The sequence below is a fragment of the Lissotriton helveticus genome, chromosome 5_1, assembly GCF_964261635.1.
Source record: "Lissotriton helveticus chromosome 5_1, aLisHel1.1, whole genome shotgun sequence".
NCBI classification, from domain to species: domain Eukaryota; kingdom Metazoa; phylum Chordata; class Amphibia; order Caudata; family Salamandridae; genus Lissotriton; species Lissotriton helveticus.
Window position 1 is genome coordinate 680,248,679 of NC_136065.1, and position 25,931 is coordinate 680,274,609.

The 25,931-nt window shown below is 42.5% G+C and overlaps 1 protein-coding gene across 1 annotated transcript in view; it reads left to right on the forward strand.

Moving 5' to 3' along the window:
* Nucleotides 1–3,426, forward strand: part of PPA1 (inorganic pyrophosphatase 1) — a 172,385-nt gene extending 168,959 nt beyond the window's left edge. The window contains exon 11 of the mRNA XM_078643070.1: nt 3,127–3,426. Coding sequence (XP_078499196.1) covers nt 3,127–3,158 — 32 coding nt within the window. The 3' untranslated portion in view covers nt 3,159–3,426. The remainder of the gene's footprint in view (nt 1–3,126) is intronic.
* Nucleotides 3,427–25,931: the final 22,505 nt, after the last annotated feature.

Genomic DNA, 25,931 nt, shown 5'->3' on the forward strand with positions numbered 1-25,931 from the left:
ACGTCCCAGGAGTACAAACCACTATGGCAGATCTGATAAGTCGACAAACACAGCAGATCCACGAGTGGGAACTTCATCCGCAAGTTCTTCATCCGTTCTTTCAAATGTGGGGACAACCTCAGATAGACCTCTTTGCCACCCACGAAAACGCAAAATCCCCAAGCTTTGCCGCCAGATACCCACACCCATTGTCCAAAGGCAATGCGATGTGGATGAACTGGTCAAAACTATTTGCGTATGCTTTTCCTCCTCTCCCACTACTTCCGTTAGTAATATGCAAACTACAACAACATTCCCTGACGCTCATTCTAGTCGCTCCAACTTGGGCCAGACAACCGTGGTACACCACGCTGTTGCAGATGTCTGTAGTACCACACCAAAAACTAAACCGATCTCCACGCCTATTAACACAGAACCATGGAGAGGTCAGACACCCAGACCCAGCTCAGCTCAACCTAGCGATTTGGCTCCTGAGGTCGTAGTTTGGTTACCTCAACCTTCCTCCAGAATGTATGAACATTATTAAAGAAGCTAGACGTCCCACTACTGGAGCATGTTATGCTGCTAAGTGGAAACGCTTTGTCATATACTGCCAAAACAACCAAATAAATCCCGTAGACTTATCTATTCAACCCATCATAGGATATCTATTACACCTTCAAAAGTGTAATTTAGCCTATACGTCCATCAGACTACACCTTGCTGCCATTGCAGCATACTTACAAAATAGACAACATCGATATCTTTTTAGAGTACCAGCTATAAAAGATTTCATGGAAGGACTCAAAAGAATAATTCCTCCCAGAACACCACCAGCACCAGTGTGGAACTTAAACATTGTTCTTACAAGATTAATGGGTCCTCCCTTTGAACCATTACATAAATGTGAATTGCAATTCCTAACCTGGAAAATAGCTTTCCTAGTAGCAATTACTTCTCTCAGAAGGGTTAGTGAACTACAAGCATGTACCATTCAAGAACCTTTTCTGCAAATGCATCATCATAAAGTGGTTCTTCGTACTAATCCTAAATTCCTTCCTAAAGTCATTTCAACATTCCATCTAAATCAATCAGTTGAGCTGCCTGTATTTTTCTCGCAGCCTCAAACTGTCGCAGAAAGAGCTCTACACACCTTAGTTGTCAAAAGGGCGTTACTGTACTATATCGAAAGGACACAAACTTTTCGTAAAACAAAACAACTTTTTGTGTCCTTTTCACCGCCACATAAAGGCAACCCCATATCAAAATCAGGGATCGCTAGGTGGATTGTTAAATGCATACAAATGTTACCAGAAAGCCAAACGTACATTAACAATTCCTCCAAAACCCCATTCAACAAGGAAGATAGGGTCTTCAATGACATTCTTGGGGAACATTCCCCTAGATGATATATGCAGAGCAACTACATGGCTTACACCGCACACATTCACAAAGCATTACTGTGTAGATGTGCAAACTAAACAACAAGCCACTGTGGGCCAGGCTGTACTAAAAACACTGTTTCAAACAACTGCAACAGATACTGGTACCGCTAGGTGTGGGTACTGCTATACAATCTATGCATAGTGTGTAATCTGCAGCTCATATGACTCGAACGGAAAATGCTACTTGCCAGTATGGATCTGTTCTTGGCATGTAGAGCTGCAGAGTTTTTGTTTTGTTTTGTTTTTGGCAGAGTTTTATATAGCGCGAACTAGACCCGAACCGAATCAGGTATCGGAGCGCTTTACATAGCACCAGTTACGTTACATGTTACATTACATGAGGACACACATTCATTTTTAGGCACGGGGAGATTAAGTGATTTGCCCAGAATCACAGGAGGTTTTGGCGCCTACCCGCCTCCCGGCTACCTTTATCTGTTCCAGTATTATCTTAATTAGATACAAATCACATGGACATCACTACCTCTTATAAAACGCCATCACTTCCCTAATGACGAAAAACAATCCGGGGATGGAGCCAATGCCCATGCGCAGTATCATCCAAAGGAGGAGTCACCTATCCCGTGACTTCCAAAGACTTTTCTACAACAAAACAAACTGCAAACATCCGGGCCCAACACTAGGTGGCCATCTATGCATAGTGTGTAGCTCTGCAGCTCTACATGCCAAGAACAGATGCATACTGGTAAGTAGCATGTTCCTTATGTTCTCTTACTGTTCCCTCTCCTACTGTTTGAATTATCATGTGGCCATCTACTCTTCAAATTCCGTGTAAACCCACAACCATTAGCTTTTTGTTCCATTCTCATTTTGTTGCCCTCACCTATTTATCCATATAACTTCTGATTAAATTTCTATAATTAAAAAAAAAAAACTTGTGTACACCATCTTGGAAGGTAAAACACTTGATATGGCCATGTAAACCGCTCAGACACTCTGTGTCAGGGATTTTGACATGTTAAACCACTCACCAGATCAATAAAAAAAAATCTAAACATTGCTCCTTGACTTGCTGTAAAAGACTGTTGGCTTGGGCACATCTGAGCATGGGCAAAGTAAGAAAGATGGCCATGAGGTTACAACATTCTAAAAAGCTACAATGAACTTCTTTTTCTCTGAGTCCAGTTGCTTATAATAGGGTAGGGGGTCATGCAAATTATTAGCATATTTGTTACCTGTAGAGCTCTGATCTTGGCCCCTCCTAAGATAAAGTAATATACAGTAAGTAAAGTGTTACTCATTTGAGTTCTAACATATGGCATTTAAAAGGGACTGGAATTGCACTAATTCTGGTTTGTTCTTGTTTTGTTCCTGCAGTGTAAGATATGGAATCCACCCACCTCATTTTTTTCTTATTAGTTGCTAACACATTGAAAAGTATAGAACATTTAAAGGGGCACCCTCTGACAAACTCTTTCATTTAGACAGAATATTTATCCAAGCTAGATCCCTGGAGCACAGTTTAGTGTGGGTTCTCACCTACTCTAAACTGTTCATTAATTACTACATCAGTGTATTTATTTCATTATGACCAGCCACACGATTCAACAGTACATGATTGCTAAACAGTTATAAAGATCTTAATACTGATATCAATGGAAGTTTATGTTTTTCATTATGAATATGTGATTATAACCCTTTTCACTGATCTCTCCCTCTCTTTTCCCTTACATGAATGCAGTGGACAAGTGGTACTATTACCAGAAGAACTAAATTGCATCAGTTGCGGTACAGCATTTATCTTACGACACCCATCAGAATAATGCAATTGGAGTAGCATAAATAAGAAATATAGCTCCTGGGAGATCAGACTAGGTTCTGCATTTTGCTTCAAACGTATCAACTCAATAAAACCAATGTGGATTGCAGCAAAACAGAATTTTGAGAGAGAATACTTGTATGATTGTGTGTATGAGTTAAAGATGCAAATACAATCCTATTGTATAGCTTGTATATCACTAATAAAATATTTTCAAATACATTTTAGTCCTTTTTCAATCTGTTTCTCAAAGAATCTGGCACTTAATGTGTACTACATAGAGTGGAATTATTCAGGTAACTGTTAATTTTTAAACTAAATAGCGAAGTAGGACTTTTGTAGACTCTATTAGTTCAACCCAAAGAAATTGTGCTCTACTATGTAAGAGTTTTAATTGTGTGATGATGTTCAGGGCCACCTCACTCTGCAAATCCCTAATAAATGAAGTGCTCACGTCTCTAACATATTCTTGCCTATATAATGGCTGCAGCTCTCACCAGGCTTAGTAGTCAGTGACTGTTAACTCTGTGTTTTTTACCCTTTAATTTGCACATAATTTAAAGGTGCTCTGGAGGTATCTTGCCATTCAACTGTTCTTTGAAGCTACTGTTTTTTTTGTCCCCCTGCATCTGTGCACAGTGTCATCTTATGCATTCTGGTACCTGAATTGACTTCCCTTGTTACAGATCCCATTTAGATACAGTGATGCTGCTGTGTTATGGCCATTTGTATGGGCGTAGCTGGCTCAGAGGTAAAAGAAGTGCTCCTTCCTAGACCCTCACCCCCCAAACCCATCGACCTCTGTCATTAGAAACTGTATTTAGCATTCTGGCCCCTCACCTGATGGGGATTAGGTTAGTTATCATGGTTATGCTAGCACTTTGGGCTACTGTTGGTGCAGCTAGTCGGATTAATTTAATTATGAGCAAATTAATCCATTTTACACTTCAGAACACTACTTGAAGTGGTACGAGAGGATGGCTGACTGTAAAATGGTAGGAATTTTACACACTCTGTGGAGAGAGATTCTTTATACTTTAATTATGCAGTGACTCATTCCAGATAGTGAATGCTGTGAAACGGGGAAGCCACTGCCTTCTTACAGCACTAGTAGAAACGTTTTGTTGACTAGATAGATCTCTCTAGACTTATATGCTTGTTCTGTTGGATTAAAGCTTTGAAATAATCAAGGGAGTTAGCAAAAATAATTTTGTGAGTAAATAGAAATTTCTTAATTTTCACTCCCCGTTACTTTTGGGAACCAAGGAGTTTTTGAAGGTTGAAGTAAACATGCCCCTTTTTAGAAATGTTGGTCACAGCCCTGGTCGCTGGGTTCTGAATAAACCAATAATCCTAACCTAACAATGGAATATTGTAAGCATGATCTCAAATTTGAAGGATAGTAATTGTTGTATTCTAGAAGAACCGCCAGCGCATGTCTGCTCCAGACTACATGGCCCACAGTAGCCCGGTTGTTACAGGTCCGTTCCAATTTTAACCTTGAGAATAAACAAAGTAAAAGGGATGTTCTGTCAGGAATTTGGCTAATAAGTGACCCAATCTAACCCTTCAAAGTCAGATAAATTCATCTGACCTACCAACAGCACCTTCATATTCCCCCAGGAACTAGGCAGTTTATTGACGTTCATATAATGCAGTGATCTTCAAACTGGGGGTTGGGGGGGGGGGGGATGGAACCCCCAAGGGGGGGCTTCAAGTGAGCCCAAGGAGGTGTCACCAGACTCTGGCCAAAGGAGGCATTATACTGACAGCAGTGCTTTGTTTTCAGCGGAAGTAAATGAGCAGCAGTAAGCGCTCTGTAATGGGTCATCGCTAACCTCTTTTGTCACTTCTATCCTGGCTGAGAGAAGGTGTCAAAAAGGAAGGGACTCCAAATCTTCTTTAAACCTCCACCCCCATTTCTAATAATCACACTGTGGATGCTTCTACAGGTTAGTTAGGCCTACAGTACCCGTATAGTATGTATGGCATACCTTACCCGTATAGTATGTATGGCAATCATGTGTGATTCATTTTAAAATGGTAACAGAACTTGCCTGCAATGATGAAATAAGCCTAGACCTATTTAAACATTGTCAGTGTAATAAAATAGTGGGAAACATTTTAATGGGGGTCCAAATGATTTATTTTATTTCACTGGGGGGAGGGGTGGTGCAGCATTGAAAAGTTTGAAGTCCACTGATTTATCGTGTTCTAAATTAAAACCGAACACTCTAAAATATTGACAATCCAGTATCCCTTGAAGTAAAGTGGTTTTATATTGGTAGGAGGGAGCTCAATCTTCAGATTAAGACCTTTGGATAATGTTTTCTGTATCTAAGGCAGAGGAGGAAGATCCTAAGTCCCTTTCAACTCCAGTTACTACGCACCAGAACGTTTTGTTGAGTATCGGCGCACATGGCTGTTTCGTGCCCTAGTCATGGGCCGAGGTAGTTCTTCATTTATTTGTACATGTGGTGTAACCGGCTTTACTTTAGGGAACAAGTCTTCTATTTCCTCATTCCACTATATTCAATGGCAAGAGAGGTAGAAAAGCGAATACGAAGAAGGAAGGATAAGATAGGAAAAATGGGTCAAAGGGCGAATACAGGGATAATTAAGTCCATTCAGGAGAGAGGTAAAGATACAAAATATAAGGTGTTTGTAGTAAAGAGGTCTTGGGTGGAAACACAACTAGTGAGCCATGGTAGTCTGAAACCTCTGTACTCGGCAGTCCAATAGACTGGCTTCTGTGTGCCCTTATGTTTTCTAGTTCTCTTGTTGTTCGTTTTTTTTTTTCTTGTTTTTTTTTACTGATTAAGCCTTTGCCCGAGTGACGAGTGCTTTTTATGGTAGAACACGAGCAGCAGACTAATTCTTGAATCATTCCCCTAGACCAAGAGAGAGTTCTAGTTTGATTATTTGAGTATTGAGAAATGGTATTAAGTGAGAGGGATGGCGATAACTTGAAAGTATAGAGGATGCCTAATAACACGGCGATCTTTTTGTCCTTCTATCCTCTGTGACAGTTTCAATTGCCAATAGCTATCCCTACCTTAAATGGGAAGCTAAAGATTTATCGATGGTGTTGGCCAATTTTTGGGCCTAATACCCTAAGAGCTGGGCAACTTTTTTCTTCAAAGCTGCAGATTGTCTGGATCCCATTATACATACAAACTACTATAATTTGGAGGCATTCTTTAACAAAACCACATACGTTGTAAGTTCTGTAAGCAACAAGCCTGGGTCATGCTTGAAAAAGTATTGTTGACTTGTGAATGAAGGCGGAGCCCTTTAGGACAATAAAAGCCAAAGAGAATCTGGCCATCAAAGTTGTGGTTGCTCGGTGAATAATAATTTCAAGAGTTTGCGTACAATTAAAAAAGGAAAATTGCCCAGAACTGTAATAGTCCAAATTTATCGAAGGCTCTTGGGGCTAATGACCGAAGATCTTTCTGGAAAATAGTTTCTACTGTGCATCCAACAGAGGCAAATAAACCAGAAGTTCATATCTGGGATGATGATTAGTTCATGTTCTTTTAAGCCTTTTATGAGGATTTCCACACTGTTTCTACCAAGGACAGCCATGAACTACTTGTCTCAGGTGCACTATCATTGACCCTCAAGAACATAGCGGACTATGAGTTGCAAATTCAGTAATAAATAGGGCTTCATGAGCAGCACATCTGTCTTGTGAAGAGAAATGCTATTCATTCTTGAAACATTTGGCTAATACCGTAGCCCTGGGGCTACTGCTCTTGAGAGAAACCCAACTAATTAAAGACGTAATACCTTAATTGATTCTTTGGAAAAGTCCATTGGTAATATTTTTAATTGGCTACGGGTTTGGTATGGGGAAAACTATGCTTTCTATCTTTATCAAGCTAGTTTTGTAAAAAAAACATAATGAGCGCAGATCAGATCTACTTAGCTAGTCTTTTGTCCTCAAATATGTTTGTCTCATTAATGGCCCTCTCTGTTGCCTTCATGCAGTCTCACATGCTCAGTGCCTTGAGGAATCGCCCTGTGTCCCCATTGGCCAACTGTCTGATAGGCTCCATTAGGACAACTTTGTAAGATCAGAGCGGGATAAGATTGGGAACCACTAGTTATTTTCATGTAGCTAAGCTTGTATGCAAGGGAGTCGCACATTTTTCTTCTCAATTCTCATATTTTATTAACTAGTTTGGTTACACCCCTGTCTAAATGTAAAAACTGCATCCTTACTGGCTACATTTTGTAGTTGAGGCCTTTTTACTGTGGAGAACCCAGAAGAGCCTATAACACATCCTGAATACTTTTGCAAAGTTCTGTAGGGAGAGGCTTAACCAATAGCCTATCTAGACACAATGTCCTGATCCTTATTTTTCAAGGTCTCTTCAATGTTTTACCTTGTGTGAATTTAATACTTTGCAAACTGCTTTTAATTATCTTTAAAGATACGTATACATGAAAAAATACTGTGACAAACTATATACAATGCGTAACGTATAATAAGTAATCTAGTGTTTTTGAGAGAATTCAGGAGTTCTATCAAGGCTTTGCCTCTCTTGGGTCATGACCCCTTACTGCACTCAACACTGCACATCTGTCCATATACTACATGTACATATTTCATGAACCCAGTGCAAATGCTCTTTAATATCATTGAGTTCGGGGAGGGGCCATGTCTCATGAGAGGAAAAGCCTCAAGAGGGTCATAATTCCCCTCTGCTTTAATAATAGTAATAAACAGCATATTACACATGGCAGATTTGCTTGTATGGTTTACATTATGCTTTTTTGTCATGCAGTATTTATAAAGACGTGTGATCCAGGAACATGTTATTAAGAACAAGTGAATTTTTATGACCATGGTGCAAAGGTCAAATTCCATTGGCTTACCAAAGTGCTGTTTACCGGATCTGAGAACCGAGCTTAATCCATGCTGATTCCATTTTAATATCACATTATAGGAACAAGAATTGGGGTAATATTTGCAAACCTAGTTATTGTGCTTTTATCTCACTGCACACAATGTAACCTTTTGTTCTCTTATCATAGTTAAATAACTTTAATTTCACCGACATGGCCTATATATATTTATTATAAACCGGTAACTATAGCAACTGTCTAAATATGGTTAATGTACATTTCTATTGAATAAACATGTTCGAGCCATGCGTGCTGTAGATATACATGCTTTGCATACTCCTGCCATCTAGTTTTGGGTCTGGATGTTTGCAAGTTGTTTTTCTTCGAAGAAGTCTTTGTAGTCACGAAGAAGTCTTTCTAGTCACGAGGTAAGGTGAAGCCTCCTTTCGGTGATAGTGTGCATTGGCTTCGACTCCATTGAGATTGGTTTTTTCCGCCATCGGGTTTGGACGTGTATTGCTGCGCTCTGCTTCATAACCGCTCTTCGGGTTCTCCTTGGTGCCAAATCCACTCTACTCTTGACGGTGTTGTTTTGGTATGTTTTTCCCTGTTCTCTGCGTATCGAATCTGTCAACAAATTCTCCATCTTCGATCGAAAACTTCATGGGTGGCCCTTGGGCCTAGCCGTGTCAGTCAAGCCTTCTGCCGATGGAACAGACTCCATTTCATTTCGATCCTCGGTGCTACGTCAACTACCTTCGCACCGACCTACATCAAGTTTGTAACTTGTGCCTCTCTACGGAGCACAAGGAGGAAGACTGAGACGCATGTAAATCATTTCGGTCCAAGAAAACTCTACGCAATCGTCGGGCTCAATGACGAGAAGTTAAACACCAAAGCATTCAACACATTCCGGATATCTTCGGCGAAGAATCGTAGCAGGAAGTGGTCAAAGTTTCGTCAGTGATAGATGAAGAGGCCTTTTCCGTTCCAGAGTCGGATTCTTTACTCTAGATCGATTTAGAGTTCGAAGACATGCCTCCGGGTCAGGATGCCGCGAGTACTGATGACCCCTAGCCCCCTTAAAACATTTTCCAAAAAACATAAGGCTACGGCAACACCTCTGCCTTCTGGCCAAGGTCGGCACCAAGACAATTTTTCCAATGACCCACCCCCTGGCTCGGCCCGAAACAAATAGTCAGGCCTTCCGGCTCAGGACTGAGTCGGCCAACATAATCTTCGAATCCAAAGCCCTCCGGTTCGAAAGACAAATCTGGTTTGGAGCTGAAACCCTCTGCTCCCAAAAGCAAATCTAGCTCAGCGCCGAAACCAATTTTAGACCTTCTTAAGGCTAAATTGGATCCTAAACAAAAGGTTTATATCAATCCTGATATGGGACATATTTCTACTAAAACACCAGCCAAAGGCAAACTTCCTTCAGAGGACCCTACATATAAAATCCCTCTGAATAAGAAAAAAGACATGGCTACCAGCCCTGCTTATCCTGCCCGCAATTCCCTCCACCATCTTCTCCACATTTACCAATTCTAAATCCCTTACACATAGCACCTCGGGATCTCCACATACACAGCCTGAAGGGGATGATAATGATGAAGAAGACATTAATTTGCCTGTAGACCCATGGAATGATTACACCACTGACCCTCCATTTGATACTGACCCAGACCTTTACCCTGCAAAGCCATCACCACCGGATGATAATGGGGCTTATCAAGAACATCTTGCTAGAGCAGCAGAGTATCATGGAGTGACCCTACAACGAGTCCTTAGAAGAAAACTTTATTTGAAACACGGGTCCACACACCGGTCAAGTCAAACACTCCCAATGCTAATGGGCATGATGAGGCATACAGATGGCCTCTTCAAAGACCCTGTGCGAGCACATATTTTAACTCCCAGAGTCGATACAAAATATAAACCTTCTCGATCTGGTCTTGGGTTTATCATAGAAGTATTACCTCTCGACTCACTAGTGGTGTCCAAGGCTTGCAAAAGAGCCATTTCACTAACCCCTGGTAATGCACCTCCCCAGACAAGGAATCTAAGTTTATAGATGCCTCTGGGTATCGAGTGGCTGCTGAAGCAGCTAGCCACTGGTGCATCACAAACACACACAGCGTACTAGCTAGGCACGAGAGGGCATTCTGGGATGAGATGGTACAACTGCTCTATTATCTCTCAGGCGAACACAAAAATAAAGCACGAGTTAGTTCAGTAGGGCAAACTCATTTCAAAGCTCTTCTATCAGATGTGCACGAGATACTGCAGACTCTACAGCTAGGAAGATAAATACCAGCACTCTCCTCAGAAGGCATGCATGGCTTAGGATTTCGGGGTTTAAACCGTAGGTTCAACAATCCATTTTAAAAACCCCTTTTGACAAGCAACATTTTTTGGTCTTGAAGTCTATCAGGCTTTGGAAAAAATAAAGGACACAAAAGCGTCAAAGTTCATGGGAGCGCTCCAGTACCCATCAAATAGAACCTCTTTTTGCTTCTCCTTTTACAGAGGAGGGTCCAAAACCACATCCTCAGACACAAATGCTTCTTATAAAGGCAACACCCAATCCTCTCCCTCTAGAGGGTTTTATAGAGAAAGGTATAGAAGAAACCATTCCAAAGGTATGGGTGGAGGTGCCTCAACGCGTAACTCCCCTTCTCCCAACAAACAGTGACTTGCCAACATTCACCCCTGATTATTTACCACCTGTCGGGAGAAGACTTCAACAGTTCCTCCCCATTTGGCAATCCTTAACATCCGACAAATGGGTGACCGATCTTATCCGCCATGGTTATTGCTTGGAGCTTACAAATACTCCACATATTCCACCTCACTTTCACAAACTGTTCTCAGACCACTTGCAGCTCCTCAAACAAGAGGTGCAATCTGTCTTGCAAAAGGGAGCCATAGAGCCAGTCGATTACAGTACCAAGGTTCAGGGGTGAACTCTCTCTACTTTCTAATCCCCAAAAAGGACAGCTCCTTATGACCAATTTTGGAACTCAGAGTGTTAAACCAGTACATATTGTCAGAACACTTCAATATGGTAACGCTCCAACAGGTGCTTCCACTTCTACAACAAGGCGATTTTATGTCCACACTAGACTTGAAAGACGCATACTGTCACATTCTGGTCCATTCAGTTCATCGCAAATATCGGACGCCCATGAAGCTAATAGTTTTCCCCTATCTAAGTAAGCCGATCTCTAACGAGATGTAACATGCAATTGAGTGTACATAGTCCATTGATCGCACTGTGAGAGGACCTAATTTTATACACATTCATTTACTGTTTTTCGCTAAATGGATTAAGGTGGTTCAAAGGTATTTTTGAAATTAAGTCAGTCACTTACTGTCCTGATACATGGACAATAGCCCCCTTCTTGTCCCTCCTCAACTCACGATAGTTAACTTCGTGTACCTGAATGGAACGCATTTAATGTTTTGAATGCTTTTAAAGTTTTTAGACACACGTGCACAGTCTGGAAGTAAATGCGACTAGTGTGGATAACATAATCACGCACTGCACACCAAGCCTTTTGACACTCCAGGCTGGATGCCACCTACTTATATGTATTTGTGTCGTCTGTCTGACATATTGTATGTCCTGTGTTATTGTGGTCCCAGCCCCATTTTTCCTTTAACTTTACATTTCAGGTTTTTTTCCAGAATCAGGAAGAAGATCGCTTTATATATTTTTTGTATGAACTACAATTTTGTGGTTCTTGCTCACACAACGATCTAGGGCAGGGCACACCTTAGCGTGTGCGCACCACCCAGATCCTTCACTTTGGGCCTGACGAAAACCGACAATTATAAAATGGTTGAAACATGTAGACCTATTTCCTATTCACATAATACATGCGCCTTTTTTAATACACAACACGTTGCTAACACCACAGTCTACCTAATCATTTTACACATCATTTTACTTCGTATCCAATCACTCCGGAATAAAAATCTAGGAGTGAGTAGCATTGGATACTTTTTAACACACTTTTTATTCTATATATTTCACTGCACATATAAAAAAAAAAAAAATACCCGCTCCACTGTTATCAGGTGTCGTAGCACACCCCGTTGGCATTCGGCCCGCGGGGTGGGACCCCGATGATGAAGCATGTCACCAACCAGGTTGGTGAGTGTGGGGTCTTCTTAAAGGACTACTACTGTCCTTGGCTGGTTGGGCACAACGTGCACCACAACATAGTTCTGAGGTTCATCCACTATGGCCTCATGGGGGTACTCCTCCATTTGTTTATATAAATATTGATTAGGGGGATCAGGAGTTCCCTCTACACATATTGTAAAACCCTCTCTCTCTTTTTGTTTATAACATTCACATAAATAGATCTGTTCACCACAGTGGACAACGCAAAATGCCCAAACTTTGTCTCCAGTTTACCACACCCTCGCACCAAAGGCAATGCCCTATGGATCAATTGGTTAAGGATATTTGCCTATGCTTTTCTGCCTCTCCCACTCCTTCAGTTGCTGGTTAGAAAGATCAGGCAAACAACCCTCACACTGATTTTGGTGGCTCCCGCATGGGCCCGTCAACCGTGGTACACACACTTTTAGAACTCTCAGTAGTTCCACATCAAAAGCTGCCCCTCCATTCCAGCCTTCTCACTTAGAACCGTGGAGAAGTCGGACACCCAAGCCCCAAGGAGCTTAACTTAGCGATTTGGCTCCTGAAGTCAGAGTTTGGATACTTTAATTTGCCACCAACTGTATGGCTATTATAAAAAAGCAAGGAAACCCACTACCAGAGCTTGTTATGCAGCACATTGGAAACTATTTGTTTATTGTAATAACAAAATTAATCCTCTGGATGCTTCTGTGAAAAACATTGTTACCTTCTGCACCTACAGCAAACTAATCTAGCTTAGACATCTATTCGATTGCACCTTGCTGCAGTGGCTGCATATTTGCAAAACAGACAGCACTTATCTTTGTTTCCCAATCCCTGTGATTAAAGCCTTTATGGAAGTCTTAAAGAGGAATACCATCCAGAATACCTCGGGCACCAGTATGGAATCCTAACATTGTACTTTCAAGACTCATGGGTTCAAAACTTTGAACCATTACACAATTGTCCTTTACAGTTCCTTTCATGGAAGGTTGCCTTTCTCATTCAGTCTACCTCCCCCCATTCCGTTCCAAAGCCTCCGAGATCATCTGCGGCGTACCCCAGGGATCCTTCCTCAGCCCGACGCTGTTGAACATTTACATGGCCCCACTCGCACACGTAGCCCGACAGCACGACCTCAACATAATGTCCTATGCCGACGACACTCCGCTGATCCTCACCAAGGACCCCATCACCACCAAAGCCAACCTCCACGAAGGAATGAAGGCCGTTGCTAACTGGATGAAGACCACCCGTCTGAAGCTGAACTCGGACAAGACCCTTCAGCCTGGGAAGACTCCTGGTGGCCGACGGCACTGGGGGCAGCACCGACACCCACCGACCACTCTCGCAACCTGGGAATCCTCCTCGACTCAACGCTCTCAATGACCAAGCAAGTCTAAGCCATCTCCTCCTCCTGCTTCAACACCCTCCGCTTGCTCCGCAAGATGTACAGATGGATCCCGACAGATACAAGAAAGACCTTCACCCAGGCCCTCGTCAGCAGCAGACTCTACTACGGAAACGCCCTCTACGCGGGAGCCCCGACCAAGCTCATCAAACGACTCCAATGCATCCAAAACGCCTCGGCATGAATGATCCTCGACGTACCTTGCCACGGCCACATCACCCCACACCTATAGAAACCTGCACTGGCTCCCCGTCCACAAGAGGATATCCTTCAAGCTCCTCACCCACGTACACAAGGCACTCCACAAGACCGGCCCAGCCTACCTCAACAGACTGCTCTCCTTCTACATCCCCAACTGCCAGCTACGCTCTGGCGACCTCACTCACCGCCATCCCACGCATCCAAAGAACAACCACCGGTGGGAGATCCTTCTCCCACCTCGCCGCCAAGACATGGAACACCCTCCCACTGAGCCTACGACAAGCCCAAGACCTGCTGACCTTCAGGAGGATACTCAAGACCTGGCTGTTCGATCAATAGCGCCCCCCCCCCCAGCGCCTTGAGACCCTCGCGGGGGGGGTGTAGTGCGCTTTACAAATTATTGATTGATTGATTGCAATCCCTTCATTAAGGAGAGTTGGTGAGCTACAGGCATTAACCTTAGAAGAACTATTTTCCAGCTTCATAAAGATAGGATAGTTATTCGCACCAACCCAAAATTCCTCCCTAAAGTAGTTACTGCTTTTCATCTTAACCATTCAGTTGTTACCTGTGTTCTTCCCTCAACCTGATTCTGTAGCAGAAAGAGCTCTTCAAACACTTGATGTCAGAAGATTAGATCAAAGGGACAAAAGATTTTCGTAGAACAAAGTAACTGTTGCAATTGCTACACCTCACCAAGGCAATCCTATCTCTAAATCTGGCATTTCAAGATGGATTGTTAAATGTTCAAACTTTCTATTCAAAAGCTAAACTAACTGTATCTATACCCCCTAGAGTGCATTCCACTCCCAAAATAGGGACATCCATTGCCTTTTTCAGTAACATTCCTATAGCAGACATCCTTACCTCGTGACTGGGCAGACTTCTTCAAAGAAAAAACAACTTGCAAACATCCGGACCCAACACTAGATGGCAGGAGTATGCAAAGCATGTGAGCCTACAGCTCTACATGCCAAAATCAGAAACTTACTGGGCAAGTAACATAATCCTTTTTGTTTTCTTAGTGACTGGAACCCTTCTATGAATATCCACAACTTTCCAATACAAAAATTAATCCGATTTGCTATAGGTATGTGCATTTCGTGCAGATTGTTAAGCAGCACCAAACGAGCGGGGAGGTTCAAAAAAGTGATTTAGTTTTGCGCCTTGCATAGCAATATTTGTTCTCTGGTTCAGAGAAAACACCTGAAGGGAATTACACCAAATTTGGCATGAAAGTAGAACTTTACTCAAGGAAGTGCCTTGTCGTGGTTTCAAGACGTGTGTACATTTTGAAGAAGGGCGGGCTTGAAAGAGATAAAAGATCAAGAAATCAGGACCGGTAATTTGTGAACCTGTCATGCGATAATTGGCCATCGGAGAAACATTTCTGTTATTGCTATTATCAACATGGTGCACCGAGCACAGTGTTGAGAGAAATAAGTACAAAAAGGGCATTTGTGCTGTGCCAGCCTTTGGGACCCAGAAAAGAAACCCTTGGAATTAAAATAGATGTTTAGTGATTTTTATTGCAGTATTTGCAAATCCTTTGCTAGAGTTACAAATCCTGCATCCTCCCTTGATCGCTTAGATCATCCCTCGGGTCTCCGGATTTTCAGATTTGGTACAGTATTCACACATAAAAAAATTAGATTAGGGCACTACAGCTGTGCTTGGCTAATTGCCACATGCTGGGGTTGACCGCCAGCCAAGATTGGGCACAGGACCTGGCCAAAGGCAACCATCTTTTAATGCATTCATGAAAGTATCAAGAAATTATGTTCCAAGATGTCCACTAAGGATTCCCCAGCATTCCTGGAGACTGTCTAGGATTTATTTAACGAAAGGCATTGGCAAAGCTCAGAGGATTTATTGATTTTAAAAATGCTTGCTCTTGTGGCGAGAGCTGCACCTACCTTCAAATGTTGCAGGCTTTTGTAGACTACAATCCAGCCTTAAAATGGATTTTCAGCATCCAATCTGGTAGAAACTAGAAATACTATTTGCCTGATTTAATAAGTCTGATAAAGGCTTTCCTTTCTAATTCATGAATAGGATGGATTTTCTGACTTTTTTTCTAGGACCATCCCTGAAATGGGTTTCAAGACCGTCTGAGAGAAAGGACTTTGCAGTCCATCTGGTTTTAGGTCTCAGGTTGGCAGACTGACAATCATCCTGCAACCCACCGAGCATTACTTGAGAGCAAAATGTGTGCTAGGATTTTTTTTTGCAATTCTGTGAGGGGTAGTTAGGGGAACCCAAAGTCTTTCATCCTAAAAAGACACACTCAAGAACACTGGGAAACCAGGAGTATATTTTCAAGATGTTATTAAAATCAAAATCTCATCCTACTGCATACAATATGAATAGTAGCTATTCTAAAAACAAGAAAAATAGAGGCAATTACACCTATCGGAAAATGAATAAAAAAATCCAAGCCAGTGCGTTTCATCTGCTAGGGACTTCTTCAGCGTTTAAACGTGTCTTATTTAATGTATTCTGCAGAATGTACTTTTCATATTCCTTGTATTGCTCAGATGTGTGGGTGTAATGTAACTTATGCACCTCCACGGAGTCTGTGGTTCGACGTTAGTAATCCTCCATCGATATGCCAAGTACGGTGGTGTGTTCCCGTGGAAAGCACGCTGCGCTATTTGGCACTTGTGAGCCCTTAAGAAGTCCCTAGTGGACGAAACACGTTTGTGAGAAGTTGGCCTGGCATATGCTGTCCACTATTCTAGTGGGCACCTTGCACCAGTCCAAACGACCCTTATTGATGGTAGGTTTAAAGACAACCTTTATAACATGTTATCCTAGTGGTAGCTGTGGAGAGCAGCCTTCAGGCTAAGTCTTGAAGGAATGTAAAGCAGCTTGTTTTACCAGTCTAAAATCTCATGAATGACTAAATGAAAGGAGAACCACACCAGGTATATATAAAATATATATGTATTTATTCTAAACACATCCTTCTAGTCTCTTTATGAGGCTAGAGGTCAAAATACACAAAGTAAACTTAAGTAGCACACAGTAAATTAGCACAGTATATGTTTTGGCCTAGGGGCCTCACAAACCATATACAAAGAAAATGGTATAAGTACCGCTGTGAACATGGAGACAAGGCCTAGGACCTGTACAACTGCTGGGGCAGCCAGGAACCACCAAGGTACGGATGCAGGAGACTCCCGGGGGACACATGCAGTAAACACAGCCGCGAATCACCATTGACTTCTATGGAGAAAGTTGCGATTTGATTTTGAAAGAATAAGGACACTTAGGAGTGGACTAGGAACAAACCCCTTCAGTACTGGACAGTTAAGAGTCAAGACCCAGGGGAGTACCGAAGTACTCGTGTTACCTCACCCAGGGAAGCCGGCTGCATAGGTGTCTTTTCGTGTCTGGTTTCGTCGTCGTTTCCTATAGAGAGCTGCAAAGAAGTGCTGCAGGCGACCAGATGAAGTGTCCGGATGTATCCAAGGGTGGATCCAAGATCTGAAGAACCGGCTAGCGGAGACAGAGTCTGGGTCACTTGCCAGTGACCAGGGAGGCAGTAAGAAGATGCCCACCGATGTTGGGTGATTGCAGGTGCAGGAGGTGAAGCTTGACTCTTCAGCCACGAGGGCCAGGAGGTGTCGACGACAACCAGGAGCTGGATTAGAGCTGTCCGACGTCTGATGTCAAGAGCTGCAGCATCGGTATCTGGATTGGACCAAACACGCCTTGGCAACAGCAACCCACGCGGAATGGAAAGATTGGCTTCGGAGCAGACCAGCAAGGTCTGAGGGACTCACCCTTTGGAGGTGAGTCAGGGCACGTCCGGCGCAACCAAGAAAGCCCAAGAAACAAGAGTTACCTTTGTGTGGACCGACCAATCGATGGACATGGGATGGCGAAGGGGCCTCGAGCAGAAATGCTAGAAGCGGGCCCACGGAAAACTCGTGGAGTGTAGGCCCACAATCCTTGGTACAAGTAGCCCAATGCACAACTTCGGGAAAGCTCGGGAAGTAGATGCACTTGCAAATGTGCACGGTGTCCAGGAGTTCCGGTCCCACGTCTCTCGTGATGGCTACAGGTCTCAGCTTTGCTGAGATCTCGTGTCTGCCTCTGAGATGTCTGGAAGTCCGTGTCCTGTGTCTCAGATTCTTCGGGATCTGGCGGGAGCCTTAAAAATGCAGACCTGCAAGATGCTTCTTTGGTGCCTGTTTGAACAGGGGAGTCACTCCTTGACCCCAAGGGAGATCCTTCCATCTTCTAGTCGAAATAGAATGTCGAAGTTCCAGGATATATGTTGCAGAGTTTCGTCCAGGGTAATCTAAAGTCCTAGAGACTGGGTTCCTATACTTATACTAAGTTTAGGGGATGCACTAACTCTAAGGTCCCACCTACGGGAGGACCTGGGAAGGGGGTGGTTACACCCCTTCCCCTTTCTCCAGTTTCGCACCAGAGCTGGGGCTGAGTGCCCCATCAACCAGTTTGACCTGGGGTATGCACAGGGACACCTTGTGTGTCCCAGGCACTGTCTAAAAAGCATTCTCTGAATGCACCCCCCCTCTCAATACACTAAAGCCTGTCTGAGGAGGTGGTTACACCTCCCTGGACAGAAAACCTATTGTCCAGGCCTCCCCTGCCGGAGTTTCGTCCAGCAGCAGGAGGTCAGACTCGTGTCTGTGGCAGCAGCATCCATTTTGTGATGCAGGGGCTCTTTTAAACTATTACCCGTAAAGTAAAGGTGTACATGTCTTCTCTCTCTAGAATGGTGGAATTCTACCCCCGCTGCCAGGACTGGCGGGGGGGGGGGTAGGATTCTAAAGTGTTTGACACCAAACACGACATGTTTTGATGCAGCAATTCCAAAGTTGGCATTTACTGCAAGGTTCCAATGCACTTAAGAGTATATGGTATGGCTGTATCACAGAACAGCTATAAGGAAGGGATTCCGGAAGCTGCAGAGGGGCTCAGCTCATGCTTGGGCACCCTCTCACACAAAACCAAGAACTCTGCCTTCAGGATTGTCAAGGCCTGCCATAGGAGTGACTTATAGGTTTATATGTGTCTGTATATATAGGTAGATATAGGTATACTATTTAAGTAAGGGGTGCAAGCACCACCTTACCCAGGCTGCAGTAGCAGACCTGTGGTGCCATTTTGGCAGGCTTCCCAGGGGTGGCATAATACATGCTTCAGCCCCTGGTAGGCCTCTGGGGTACCTATGCCCTTGGTACCTAAGGTACCATATACTAGGGACTCACAAGGGTAACCCAGTAACCAATCTAGGGTGTACCTAATGTACATGCAATCAGTTTAGAGAGTAAACAGCTAGGCTGGGGTCCTGGTTAGCAGGGCCCAGCCAGACAAAAGTCGATAAATCCGTGAAACACAGCAAAAAGTGGGGGAACCATAGTAAGCACATCCTACTCTCCTACAATGTTGGCTTGGATTTGGCTACAAAAGAATTTTTAAAGCATTGCGAAGAATAAAAAACGTATTATTTTTTCAAGTTGGACTTTTATTTTATTTTTATTCAAAGGATGTTATCCCTGTTTGACCATGGGTGCATATTTAATGGACTTATACTGATGTTAGACTACATGTACATTTTTGAGTGCAGGATAAAAATACTTCAGAAAAACTGTATACTGGATTTAATTTCAGGTCAAGAGGCTTATGATGCCTGCTCCTCATTATCCATGCACTTAGTGTCTAATTCTGGACACAATACAGGTTGCAATGTTCTGTATTTAGAGGGGATAGTGGTAATGTGCGGTGTCTTGTGCATCAGTTACCAATTGTAAGTCATTTGTTGAAAGAAATTAATTCAAGGAACTGAATCCCACAAAACATCCATATTATATACTTGGTGCAAAGGCCCCAAACCGAACGGGCAATAACTACAACACTAGAGCAGTGGGATTTAATTTGTCTCCATTCATGAGTAGTAGTTGAGCTAGGAGTACTACACTTTCTAATACCCTTTACTGGTTACCTAAAAGTCCACAGGGAAATTAGGGTGGTGGATGCAGAAAGACAGCTAGACTAACTTGCTAGGAAATAGTTATTTATGCTCAATTTGTTTTCATTTAGTGCAATCCATTCCAGAAAGACCTTTCTTCAGCTATTTTAGAGCTAACAACAATGTGTAGATCAGAATTAACGATTGGTATGTAATGTTCCAGTTTATGAATCTCCTTGTAATCTACCTGGGGTTTCTTGCACCCTTGCCAGCAAATGCTGCCCTCTGAAGTGCCCTTGTCATCACTGAGATCTTGAAACGTTTTCCTTCTCTCCCAAGTCTGACGAAAATAATCTTTTACGCTATCTGTAGCATCTTTGGAGTTCCATAATCAGTCTGTGCACTGGAGCACTTTAAAATCATCAACCCAATCTTGAGTTGCGCGGCACCACTAGTCTGGGTTGGGAGATTTGGCAATTGCACCAGCATCATATGTCTGTCATTGTCAGAATACTTTATGCAGCGCATTGTGTAAATACTTTCTGCAGCATGTATGATAGTAGTTTAGAAGGTTGACTGAAAACAGAGTGGGATATCAGGTCATGCCAACCATTGTTTGCCTTAGACCATTAACTGTGGCATATCTATATGGTCCCTAAAGAACCCCATAGTTCCTTAGAGCCTGTATCTCATTTTGGACATCAGTTGTGGGATTACCATGTCTATTTTTCGAAAACTTTAATTTGTTTCAGTTTGATTAATTACATTGATAAAATATTCCCTTACCTTCCGCTTCCATCGGACTCTCTTCCCCCTGCTCCCCACCCATCCCCCCAGGCTCTCTTGTGCTTGAACCTGCTTTGCTACACATAAAGCTTCATGCTTTAAACACTGCAAGCTAAAGTGGTAGGAATAGCATTAAGGCATAAATACCATCCAGACCAGGCAACAATGTAACCATTTTCAGTTGTAACAATGTGCCTGTGAGCTGTATGTGTGCGTATTATTGTGCGGTGTGTATGTTATTTGTGTGTGCACGTATATGTGTGTATGTGTATATTTGTTTAGATGTACGTATTTTTGCATTTGTACTTGTGTGTATACACATTCATATATGTGTATGTGTATATATGTGTATATATATATATATATATATATATATATATATATATATATTTATATATTTCAATTGCCACCGGTACTTCCGATTCTTCCAAAACACAGACCACAGATATAATATTCCCCAGCATTTTATTAGGATACTCAAATACAAAACTCTCTTGGGTAGACAGTTTTTTTCCACAAGGATCCCTAATTCTCTATCGCATACTCCCACAGTCATGCACACTCACTCAGATACCCACAGACCCCAATAGTCAATTATAATATATGTGAGATGTGGCAAAGAAATACATAAAAAGGTTCTTTATTTATAAACTCAATGTCTATATCAAATTCTTCAAATAAAAACACTTCCAATACATTGACAATTACATTAAAAACACAATACTATAATCATAAAAGCTGTGACAGACCAAACATTTCCAGTGCAAACACTTAATCACATTAGTAATGGGTTGTTTCTTATGGAATTCATGTCATTGTTTGTGAAGGAGTCCACAGCCCACTATATTCTATTTGACCCCCACACGCACAACCAGTTTATATAGACATAGGCATCGACGCGTTTCGGTGATATTATTTTTATTAAAACCACCTTCTTCAAGACAAAATGTACTTTACAGTCTCTCTTGTAAAAATTCCTAGATTCCTCCCAGGATGAACCAGACGTAATTTGTGTCCTCCAATCAGTATGGGCGGGGCTCCCTTAGGCTCCAAGCACCAGTTCTAGGCGTTTCTACTCGTTCAAAGATACCGCACTCCTATTTTCAACTATTGCAGTGTTCTCCACCGTTTTATTCCTATGTTGCAGTCCGTAATGTTTATCAAAGTGTGCCTCTTGTATTATTACTCGGGCTCATTTCGTAGTTCTGTTCAAATAGGTGTGGTCCCAAGGCGCCTTCACAGGGAATCAAACCTGGCGCTAAGATGTGCGTGGCTGCTCCGGTCCTGCCTGGGTGCCTTGGGACAGAGTAATAATACAAGAGGCACACTTTGATAAACATTACGGACTGTGAGTGTGCATGACTATGGGAGTATGTGATAGAGAATTAGGGAGCCTTGTGGAAAAAACGGTCTACCCAAGAGTTTTGTATTTGATTTACCTGTGGTACCCTCTCTCTTGGTAACTGGGGTCACTCCCTTCTTTTTGTAGTATTTTATTAGGATGCTGCCTGAAAAAAACAAAGGTTACAGGGACGTTCTAGTTAGGCTGACATTTCACTCTACAAAACCAGAGAGAAATTCAGCAGTCCTAGTTAGCTGAGCCAACTATAACTCGCTCCCCCAGTGATTGACTGGAGGTGAGTGAGTAGGTGTGTGAGTAACTATGGGTGACTGGCTCGGTGTATGGCTGACTGTATGAGTGGATATATCAGTGGCTGTGTTAGTGAAGGACTGGGTGTGTGAGTGCCTGTATGGGTGAGTGAGTGGATATGTGTGGATCTATAAATCAGTGAGTGACTGTGTAAGTACAGAAGTTGGAGTAGTTTTATGAAAGTGTATATGGTGGTGAGTGGGTGCGTCAGAAATTCAGTGGATGTCATCAGTCATGTAGTCAGTGATGTCATTTGAGATATCAAAAGTGATGCCACCCACCATGTCATGAGTGATGTAATAGGTGATATCATAAGCAGTGCATTGCGGGGGCGTGAGTTATAGTTAGCTTAGCTACTAGAACTGCTGAATTTCTCTGGTTTTGTACAAATGAAATGTCAGTCGAACTATGACATCCCTGTAACCTTTGGTTTTTTTCAGTTAATTTCTAAGGTTTTTTCAATTGTATTTCCGAACTATAACATCCCTGTAATTGTAGTTTTTTTTTCCAGTGGATTTCTATGGTTTTTCAAAACCAATTTCCTAACTATAATGTCCCTGTAACCTTTTTTCTGTTAATTTCTAAGGTTTTTTCAATTGTATTTCCGAACTATAACATCCCTGTAATTGTAGGTTTTTTTTCCAGTGGATTTCTATGGTTTTTCAAAACCAATTTCCTAACTATAATGTCCCTGTAACCTTTGTTTGTTTACCGTAAATTTCTAAGGTTTTTGTTTTATTCTATTTCATAACAACCTCATTGTGTTTTTTTATATAATTAAATTACATATTATTGTTGTATTTGTCATATATTTATTTAAAAAGTACATTAATCATCGTATTTCAAGATATTGTTGGTTTTTATGACAACGTCGTGATTGCTGAGGAAACACAGCGAATATCGCATGTTTTTGACAAAGTGTAAAACTCATATATAGACATGCTTTACATAAAGTTTGAGCCTAGCTGTTTAGTAAGGTATTGATTTAACTTTCCCCTTTCTATACATTTGTTGAAAAAAGTGCATCTGAAATGCATTTTTCATGTTTGCAGCGACACCGGAAGTTGCGATGACGTATGTGGTCGAGAATACCGCGTGTTTTCGGTGAAGTGTAGAACATATATATTGATATATTTACATAAAGTTTGACTGTACCTGTTTAGTAACGTTTTGGTTTAAGTGGGTGTATGACAGGGTGAGTGAGTGGGTGCATGACTGAGTGGGTCTGAGTGAGTGCACGAGTCTCTCAGTGGGTCAGTGCCTGGGTGGGTAGGTGTATGAGTGTCTGAGTGGATCTATGAATGGGTATATTAGTTTCTCAGTGGGTCTGTCAGTGAGTATGTGAGTGTCTCAGTGGGCCTTTGAGGACATACTTGAGGGTCTGAGTGGTTCGGTCCATGGGTCTCTGAGTTGGACAGTGAGCGGGTTTGTCAGTCGGAGTGTATCAGTGAATGGGTGCATAAGTCTCTGAGTGGGTCTGTGGGTGTGTGAGTGACTGTATAGGTGTGTGAGTATCTGGGTCTATGAGTGGGCATATGAGTGTCCCAAAAGGGTCTGTGTGAGAGCATGAGTCGGTGAGTGAATGGGTCCATGCATGAGTGTCTAAGTGGCTCTGTTGCTCTGAGGGCGAGTGTCTGGGTAGGCCTGTGAGTAGATGTGTGAGTCATTGAGTGACTAAGTGTGTGAGTAACTATATGGGTGTGTGAGTGGGTGTACAAGTGTCTGATTGGGTATATGAATGTCTCAGTGGGTATGAGTGGTTCTGTAAGTGGGTGCCTGAGTCTCTGAGTTGGTCTGTACATGGGTGTGTGACTCTGAGTGAGTCTGTAAGTGGGTGCATGAGTGCCTAGGTGGGTCTGTGAGTTTCCAAGTGGGTATGAGACTGTGCGCTCAGATGTGTAAGTGTGTGAGTGGGTATGTGAATGGGTGTAAAAGTGTCTGAGTGAGTTTGTGAGTGCGTGCATGAGTCTGAGACCGTGATCGGCGAGTATGTACACATATATATATATATATATATATATATATATATATATATATATATATATATATAAAAACGCTCCAGTTGCGCCGAAAAACGGGGCTCAGGCGGTGGGTGCCGCTGCACGGTCGACGCACCGTGAAATATCGATGCTCCAACAGCCCCTCTCCCAGCCGAGAGAGAGGTAGAAAAGCAGCACTCGCGGGGTGGGTTTCAGAGTTTCTTTATTTCTTTTAGTGCAGACGCGTTTCGGGCAAAGCCCTTTGTCAATGTAATTACAAAACGCTAACAGGAAGACATTATATGCAGTGCGTTACTACTGATGGAAACTGAAAATGGACTACCCGACTCAGAACCGCGGGCGCCATATTGGAATGTGCAATGTAACTTTGTTACCATGATCAAAGGGCAACAGATTACCTTTTCTCAGTATCATTCATTTGGTTATTAGGCTGTGAATCAGCATGCATTCAACGTTCAATTAATGATTATTGTGACCAAAAATATATACATGAGCTAAAGCAGGTACATTTTAGATATGCTAAAATTTACATGTAAATTTCATCCGTCTTTATCCTCTTATTTACTGTACATGGTTACTCATTTTGTCACAGAAAATAGATACAAATGCCCATTCGATCAAACATTCCATTATTATCTTGCCGTGGATCGGCTTAGGCGGCTCCTATTGCTAGAAACCGCTAATAATGACCAGGGGAGAACCCCCAGGTCAACACAGATTCCATCAGATTAGAGTGAGACAGCAAGCTGTTGACTGATGCAGTTTATTTGCCCAGATGGATGGCTAATTCCTCGCCACTATTCAAACCATTTGGAATTTTGGTCTGTAGGTCAATAATGAAACGAGACTCCAAACGTCTTAACTTTAAGAGTCTGTTCCCACCCCTTTCACTCTCTGGAACTTGGTCAACCCCAAAGTATTGTAACAGATCTCTGTTGCTGCGATGTTTAATGGCAAAGTGTTTGGCAACAGGAGAAGTCAGATCCTTGTTGGCTATCGCCCTCATGTGTTCTAGGATTCTTAACTTCACACTTTTTATGGTGCTCCCTATATACTTAAGGTTGCAGGGGCATACTAGACAATACACCACATACGGTGTCTGACATGTGATGAAAGACCCAATGTTTTTTTTCCTCGTGACCCCAGGGATATCGTAACCCAAGACCCTTTTGCTGTAAGCACAGGCCTTGCATTTGCCACAAGGATAGAATCCTTTCATTTCAGCCAGAGTGTTCGTCCTAGCAACGGGAGTCTCTAGGTGGCTGTGTACCAGTAAGTCCTTGATGGACTTCGTTTTTCTGAAAGTTACTAGTGGGTTATTGGGAATGTCTACCCCAATTATGGGGTCAGTCTTTAAGATATGCCAGCTGTGGCGTAAGATTCCTTTGAGTTGATTGGAATTGTTGCTATAGGATGTTATTAAACGGAATTTGCCCTCATCTGTTTTGTTGGAATTTGTTTTGTCTTTCAGTAGTTCTGCTCTGTCTATCCCGGACACTCTTTTCAGAGTTTCGGTCAAGAGAGCCTGGTTGTAACCTCTTTGTTTGAACCTGGACAGACTGTCTTTTGCTGCTTTCTGGAAGTCCTCATCACGTGAGCAATTCCGTTTAAGACGCAAGAGCTCCCCGTAAGGAATACTTCGTTTCAGGTTCGTCGGGTGTGCGCTTTCAGCGTGTAAGACGCTGTTGCCAGCAGTAGGCTTGCGATACAGGGATGTTGTTACC